At 42.0% G+C, this 8,226-nt stretch overlaps 1 protein-coding gene across 1 annotated transcript in view; it reads left to right on the top strand.

Annotated features, from left to right (window-relative positions):
* LEO1 (LEO1 component of Paf1/RNA polymerase II complex) overlaps positions 1-8,226 on the top strand; it is a 32,921-nt gene that overhangs the window by 19,238 nt on the left and 5,457 nt on the right. The window contains exons 7-11 of the mRNA XM_019665706.1: positions 914-1,008; positions 1,530-1,664; positions 2,861-2,996; positions 4,792-4,978; positions 7,391-7,488. Coding sequence (XP_019521251.1) covers positions 914-1,008; positions 1,530-1,664; positions 2,861-2,996; positions 4,792-4,978; positions 7,391-7,488 — 651 coding nt within the window. The remainder of the gene's footprint in view (positions 1-913; positions 1,009-1,529; positions 1,665-2,860; positions 2,997-4,791; positions 4,979-7,390; positions 7,489-8,226) is intronic.

Raw genomic sequence — 8,226 nt, 5'->3', positions numbered from 1 at the left:
GCTTCACTGGCCCATGTTGGTGTTATCTTTGCACTATTCCCAGGTAAGGCAGATCGGTCGCCAGCCTCTGGACGGCCACTCACGGCGGCTCTTGGTAGCTTATGGCAGCCCCACTGCAGCAGGGGCTGCAGCCTATGCCGTCACCAGTGACTCACAGCAGCCCAGCTCCAGGTCGAGCTGTTGTTCACTATCTTAGCTGTAGAGGGCAGCGTCACTGGACTTCATGTGGGATCCGAACCTGGGCCCTCCTGCTCAGAGCTGGCATCCCAAGCCAGCTCTTAACCAACGCGCCACTCGGCCGGCCCCTCATTTAATTTTTAATTGCAATAACAGGGGTTTTCATTTTAGGAAACGCTTGACTGTTTTCCAGATCAGTCTGATATTTCCTTTCCATGCAATTAAGATGAAGTTAGACTCTAAATCTGCTCAAACCTGGGTTTTTAATGTTCATAGGGTGCTTCTTTTTCCTTACCCACATGTGGGGAGTTTCCCTATCTCCCTAGGCCAGTAGATAGAGTTTTTTGGTCCCATATACAGGGTTTTAAGCTGTATGAGAGAACCTGCTTTATATAGGGAGTCATCCTAAATTACTACTTTATATGCCTCAATCCTTATCTTCTGTCCTGGGAGCTTTTACTTAAAACATCCCAAAGCTACTACAGATTAAGCCTCTGCCCAAATGCATGGGCACTCACTCCCTCTCATTCTAGCACAAGGAGCTTAGAAATTCACTTAAGCATATTTTTTTCCTGTTTTTAATTTATTCAGCATCTCTAGGTGATTAGAACAGAGTGTTTCAATGCTGTCTGTTTTTCTATCACTACCTATGCATGCTTATTCTATGACTATGTGTTTCTTAAGGAAAAAAGAAGCATAAACTACAGTGTTCTAAGGCACTTGTGTTTTAAAACAGGTAGAAAATACTATACGATGGAGGATACGCCGGGATGAAGAAGGAAATGAAATTAAAGAAAGCAATGCTCGGATAGTCAAGTGGTCAGATGGAAGGTGAGCACAAAATGCCGGCAGAGTGTTGGAATACCCAGAACCTGGCTAAGAGGGATCAAGTTTTGAAATAAGACGTTATTTTGGGGACATCTTATTAAAGAATTTCCATTGCTTAGTCCCTGGGATTGCATAGGAAACCTGAGAGAAATAAGTAGGCAGTGAAGGGTCAGACAGGCTGGGCCGAAAATGAGGTTATCCTCTTTGGCTACAGCATAGTAATTTGGAAAAGGTAGACCAGCTCCCTTCCTCATAACATGCTGCTTACTATAAGTCGACATTTTAGAAAAACTACCTTTCACTGGAAAAGTAGTAGAGGCTGAGTAAATGTCACAGAATGTTTTACTCCTGAACATAAACATATACATGTTTTACTTCTAGGTAGGTCATCTTTCACATCATGCATTCTTTATTCTTTCCTTTCCTTCTGAGTTCTGTGCAAAGAGAGACAGCAGCATTTTAAGTGATGTAAAATGCTAGGATGAAAGCTTTAGGACTTTAATATGTGACGTGTTCTTTTTCAGCATGTCTCTGCATCTAGGCAATGAAGTGTTTGATGTTTACAAAGCTCCACTGCAGGGCGATCACAACCATCTTTTTATAAGACAAGGTACCGGTCTACAGGGACAAGCTGTCTTCAAAACCAAACTCACATTCAGGTAACTCTTCTTATCAATGTACTGATTATTACAGTAAAGCAGTGAAATACAGATGTTGTCCAAAACGCCTGACTTCTGATTGACATAATCTCACAGTATAGTTCACCAGTGACCAAGATCTGGTTCTCAGCTCATAGGTTCAAAGGCTATTTTGACAAGTGCACTAAAAGCTGCTGTTTCACAGGGAACCAGGTCATGCTAACCAAACTTACAAGAGGCTGTTACGTAAACCAGAATGTCAACTTATGAATTCAGTTAATTAACTATAACTGCCAAGAGACCTAGAGTGCTTGATGGTCGGTGTGTCTTTTCTCTTTAGTAAAATTGATCTGGGAGACTGATAACTAGATGTTATTGTTAGGGTGCATGCAGTCAGACAGTGAGTTGGTGGGTGTCAGCTGGGGTCGTCCCATTCCTTAGGCTGCTGCATCCAATACCACTCCAGGGATGAATCCCTGAGCAGCCCATAATGCTTGGGTCAGCTGGGGAGGGCATTCCCCTTCTGTGGACTGTGGAGACACTACACTGAAATGTCCGTGTTTTTCTTGTCTTGACTCTAAGCAGGCCATCCTCCTTGAGTAATGCTTATCTTTAGAGAGGGCACAATCTTGGTTATGACTTAGCTTTTTGAGAATTGTAATGATCAAAAGTATAGGCTTTGGACTCAGAGTCCCGTTTCCACTTGTGTGATCTTGTGCAACTTTCTCGACCTCTCTTTGCCTCAGTTGCCTAATATATAAAATGTAATAATTATGAGTAGCTATGACATTGGAGTCATAAAATATGTAAAACAGCTGAAACTAATTCTAAAAAATGTGTATTTCACAATAAAAAATAATTTAAAAAAAGTAAAAAATAAATAAAACATGTAAAACGCAAAGCACAGTGCTTGGTACTTCATATTCAGTGCATGCTGCTTGAGCCTGTCCATTTACTGCTTTAGAGGGAGATACTCTTTGCTAAGCCTTTTATCTCCAGCTTTCCATTTTTCACTTTACTGGTGAGATGAGAATGTTTCAGTGAGCCACAGAATGAAGAAAGTTCAAATTCCCCCCCTGGTATATTCAGTTTAGTGTCCCTGCCTGTTTTCTTAGAGACAGAAATGGTCACTGGCCTCTTGTTTTCGTGATGTTGATATAACTGGCTCACAAATGTATTTGGGAAACAGACGGGTTTTTTTTGTTCATTTCCTGCAGACCTCACTCGACAGACAGTGCCACACATAGAAAGATGACCCTGTCACTTGCAGATAGATGTTCGAAGACACAGAAGATTAGAATATTGCCAATGGCCGGTCGTGATCCTGAATGCCAGCGCACAGAAATGATTAAGGTGTGTTTGCTAACCTTATTCTGGGATTTTGGGTGCATTAAGAATAGTATTTCCCAAAGTGGTTGTTAATCATCTCTTATTGACCCACCCTTTTTCCTTCTAGCGGGCATGGGCAGGGACCTGAATTCCTTTCCTAAGCTTTTGCCAAACAATGGGTGAAGCGATGGTCATAAAACAAACAGGAGGTCCTGAGAGTTCAGCAACCTCGTGACGGAAAGAATCTGAACCTTCGCAGATAATTTCAAATATGATTAAATCATCTGTGTCTGGTTTAGAATCCATGTCAGAAATCAGTGGAAATACTAGGATTTAGTCTAAAATAGAATAAAAATAGGACCAGAAGTTGGAATGGGAGAGTGCCTACGGGAGAATCAGGCAGAGTAGCTTATGGTTTTTTAAGGTAGGTTTGTAACCTTCTACCTGGTAGGTTTTCATTGTTGACACAACTGTCAGGCACAAATTCAGTTGTGGGGCATTGTCCCTAAAAGATGGAGTGTGTGTTTGTATTGACACCATTGGCCTTTTTGCAGCATATGCTTTGAGAAGCTGAATGCAGTGGTACAGTCCCTCTCCTGTCTTCTCTGATCCCTGTTCCCTGCTAGATTAGATATCCCATTGTCCCGCCTGCCTTGTGAGATTTCATCCCTTAGCACAGAAGGGCACACGGAGGCTAAGGTGCTCTGGTTGCATCAGAGCCTTTCTTAGTGATCTCATTGTCATTCTCTGCTGAAGGTTTGGCCCTGGGCCTGGACTTTTTCCTCCTTGGATTTTGTTCACAGAGTCAGGTTAACTAAACCATATTCGGGAGCAGGGCCTAACCCAGTGGGGTGCAGGGGCATTGGCTTTGAAGTCCAGCTTCTTGCTCTGTTTCCCCACCTTTTCTCCTCAAGCTAAGACAGCTGGAGGGACCTGCAGACTCCGGTCTCAGCATTACTGGAAGGCCCCTGTGGACCACCTTGAGAGATCCCCCAAGCCCTCCTCCACTTCCCCAGCTTCCAAGGAAATGCACAAGGAAACGGCTAGCTTGTTCTTAATCCCTGCCCTGCTGATAGCGATTTTTACTTTACACTCAGCACAGCTACATTCTACTTAGTGGAACAGTTTGCTGCATAGACTGTCTAGCAACAGAATGAGAGGTGTATATGGTAATCACTGAGCAATTAAATGAGGATTTCACAGAATTGCCCTGACCTCTCATATCCTGTCTCTGCCTTATGAACCCCAACATATGGAGTGCCGGGTAGATGGAAGGGGATGAGGCTCTACTTCGGGGCTCTGGGACCCTCCCCTACCAACACCTTCCCTTCCTGTCATCAGGAGCAGTGGGGAGCCCTCTGGGTGGAGGGGCCCAGACAGGAGTATGTGGGCACTATGGTAGTTTGGAGGAGCCTGGGCAAGTCAGGTGTGTGTCTCCGGTGAACGGAAACAGCCTCCCTGAGGCGTCCTCTGGGCATGGGTGACACTGCTCAGGCTGGTCGCCGCCCTCTGTGCTCTGACTGGCAGCACAGGGGACGCTGCAGCTCCCAAGGCCATGTGTGTCCCGGCTCTGATGGGGTGGTTGGTATGAAGGAGACTTTGCCTCTTCACCCTCTTGTTGCCTTCACGCCTTAGAACCAAACAAGATGTCACCGTGTGTGGTAACGCGTGGAATGGAGAGAATTGTACTCTGAAGACATAGGAAATAGGTGTCATTCTGGGCTAGGCATTTACACGTTCTTTATAGTAAAAGTAGTTTCAAGTGGGCAGTAGCTAGTTCAGTTTTTTTAAGTTCAGTGGTTTATTTGCTTCTTTACAGAAAGAAGAAGAACGTTTAAGGGCTTCTATTCGTAGGGAATCTCAGCAGCGCCGAATGAGAGAGAAACAGCACCAGCGAGGCCTGAGTGCTAGTTACCTAGAACCTGATCGATATGATGAAGAAGAGGAAGGCGAGGAATCCATCAGCCTGGCTGCCATCAAAAACCGATACAAAGGGGGCATTCGGGGTGAGTTTGTGCAGAAACGAAATTTCGTCATTTCAAGGTTCAGGAACTTAACCTTTGCATTGGCCATTCTCTGAATGCCCACTCACTGGACATTTCCTTTGTAAGGAACCAGTGTTAATGAGCAATACACTTCAAGGTCTAATGAAATTGTCATTGCAGAATTCTTTCAGGTGAGCCTGAAGTGTAGAAACAGCTGTCGCTCCCACTTTTAGACTTGTCCCTGATCTCGGCTTTCCTGGTTTGGAAGTTTGCCAGTTATATTTGGAACTTTTTTTATTAATTGGGAATCAAGAAGTTAAAATTTTCAGGGAATATATGGTGTTTCCTTCCAAAGTTCTTTGCATATTCTTTCACAAGTATCAATGATTTATAATGGATAACATTTATCCTGCACATATTGAATCCCAGGCAAAAACTCAAACACTTTACATGCATCCTATTTGATCCTCAGAACAACATTATGACCCAATAGCTATTATTGTCATGTTCTTTTTTCATTGAGGTGTAATTAATATATAATAGGTATACAACACAATGATTTGATATTCGTATATATTGCGAAATGATCACCACAGTAAGTCTAGTTAACTTCCGTCACCATGTGTAGTTACAAAAATTTTTCTTGTGACAGGAACATTTAGCTTTCTTAGCAACTTTCAAAATGTATTGTAGTATCATTAACTGTAGTAGCCATGCTATACATTACATCCCCATCACTTACGTATTTTGTAACTGGATGTTTGTACTTTTTGACTTCTTTCACCCATTTTGCCTCTGGCAACTACCAATCTGTTCTTTGTGTCTGTGAGCTTGGGCTTTTTTTTAGATTCCACATATAAGTGAGATCATATGGCATTGTCTGTCTGACTTATTTCACTCAGCATAATGCCCTCCAGATCCATTTTTGTCTTGTTCTTATTGAGGAAACAGAGACTTTGAAAGGTTAAGTAATTGCCCCAAAGACACACAGTTGGTAAGTGGACAGTTCTTGAACCAAGGTCATCTTACTTCTGAGGCATATGTCTCAGTCACAATACTGCATGCAGAGGTTTCCCCACAGCCAGTATCAAGATGACAATGCTGAAAAGCAGGCTGAACCTGAAAGGAGGCAACCTGGGCTGGACCCTGGATCCTGCCTGCTCTAACCTCAGTTCTGCCACTTTTTAGATGGATGACTTTTGGGAAGTGACAATACCTCCCTTGTGTTACCTCATTAAAATGAAAAAGCAACCTATTAATAATAGTACACATATACCATGAGGCTGTTTTGAGAATTGAAGGATATAGTACATATAAAATACTTTACCCAGCGCCTTGGCACATGACAAGTACAAAATAAATGTTACCTAAAACTTTTGTTCTTACTATTCCTCAGCTTTGGGCAAGTGACTTCACATCTCTGAGTATTGTGTTCTGCATCTGTAAAATGAGGCTTTAATCCTCCCCAGATTATCTGTGCTGTAGTGTTGGGAATCGCTGTGCAGTGTAAGGTATGCCACGGCTGACCATGCATCCTAGTTTTGTCTCTGTTGAGTGATAAATTTTAAGAATGCTTAAATTTCCCCTCCTCTGACCATCCTCGGAAACTCCTCTCCCCTTTTCTTGCAGCGACTGCGTTTGCCCTGGTGAGCTTTTACACCTTCCTACCTTCTTACCTCTTATTTAGTTCGGGATTATAGTACAGAGACCTTTTATTTTTTGTTAGTGCTCATTTCCCACAGAAAAGATGAATTGTGGAAATAAAGCCATAAAAACTAAACAAAAACAAAAGTACTGAGGATGCTTTTAGAGAGAGAGATAATACGCGGTTCACCAGAGATTGAAAACCTAACAGACAAGCTCGTTAGTGCGCCGTTCTATCCAGTAGTCAGATAGGCAGGGAGTCGGAGGAAGGGGACGACTGGGTTCTGAGGCGAGAGGGTTGTTCTGAAGTAGGCTCTCTTCTTCCAACCCAGGGTTCACCTGGGCTGGGGTATCTGCAGACTCTTACTCGTCTGCATCTCCTTTTGAAATGTCTACCTGGCAACAAATGGTCTTTACAGGACCGGGAAACCACCTCTTGCTTTTATCTTCAAAGCTTATTTTGGAATTAACTGTTATCCCCCATGAAAGAGTGACTCAGGCTTTAATAGCTTATTTTGGAAGAATAGTGGTGTCTGTCTCTTTAGTCAGCTTTGCACACAGCCTTCTAATATTTAAAGTGGTTAGATGAACCATTCTTGTATTTTGAGAGGATGGGTGCTTCATTTCAACATACCTAAACTTTTATCTTTGAATCAAAACATTTTTAGTTATTTGCTTTCTCTGGGAAAATGTACAGAAGGAACTAATGATATTCATCAGAAGAAAAATCCAGGAATGAATAGATCATTGTCTTTCAGTCACTTACAAATCTTATTTCTTTGCTTTCAGAGGAACGAGCCAGAATCTATTCATCTGACAGTGATGAAGGATCAGAAGAAGATAAAGCTCAAAGATTACTCAAAGCAAAGAAACTCACCAGTGATGAGGTAAAACCAAATTTATTCTAAATTCCAGGGGTTTACTCTATACTCAAGTCAGCTCATGGAATAAAGAGGAGCTCGTAGCCCAGGAGCACAACACATGTCTACACATTTCACTGAAGCTCAGTGACATAAGTGCAGTGACAGGACTAGGAGTGGCCAGAGGAGAGCCTGACACCTCTGCTTGGATGGGTGCTGGAAGGCTGCTCAGAGGAGACCTCTTGCTGGGTGTTGAAGAAAGAGTGTTAGCATGTAGGACACACTGGCCAGGGCAGGCATGCCCGGTAGATGGAAAGGCCTGTGAGAAAAGACACATGGCTCAACGAGAGAATGAGAAGTCAAGTCATTCAGTGTGGGTAGATCAGAGGATGTATCTCTTCTTTACTTTTTTCATTTTATTTTCAATATATGTTCTAAGTTATGGAAATCATTCTTATGGTAGAAAAACCTGATATTTTTTTTATTTAGGTGAAACAGCATTTGAAATAGTATTGAGTAATTCAGTAAATTAAGATAAATTTCCATCTATTATTGAAATAATAAATTATTTCAAAGTATTTAAAAAATATTTTAACTTCTATTTGTAACACTATCCTTTTCAAATTATAAGAGTACAGATACTGAGATTTAAAAATTTTTTTTTTTGGATATAATTGACATGTAACGTTATATTAGTTACAGGTGTACAACATAATGATTTGATCACTGCAGTAAGTCTAGTTAACATTCTTTACTACATATAGT

The sequence above is a fragment of the Hipposideros armiger genome, unplaced genomic scaffold, assembly GCF_001890085.2.
Source record: "Hipposideros armiger isolate ML-2016 unplaced genomic scaffold, ASM189008v1 scaffold_12, whole genome shotgun sequence".
Classification (NCBI taxonomy): domain Eukaryota; kingdom Metazoa; phylum Chordata; class Mammalia; order Chiroptera; family Hipposideridae; genus Hipposideros; species Hipposideros armiger.
This window is presented reverse-complemented; position numbering and strand designations above follow the sequence as displayed.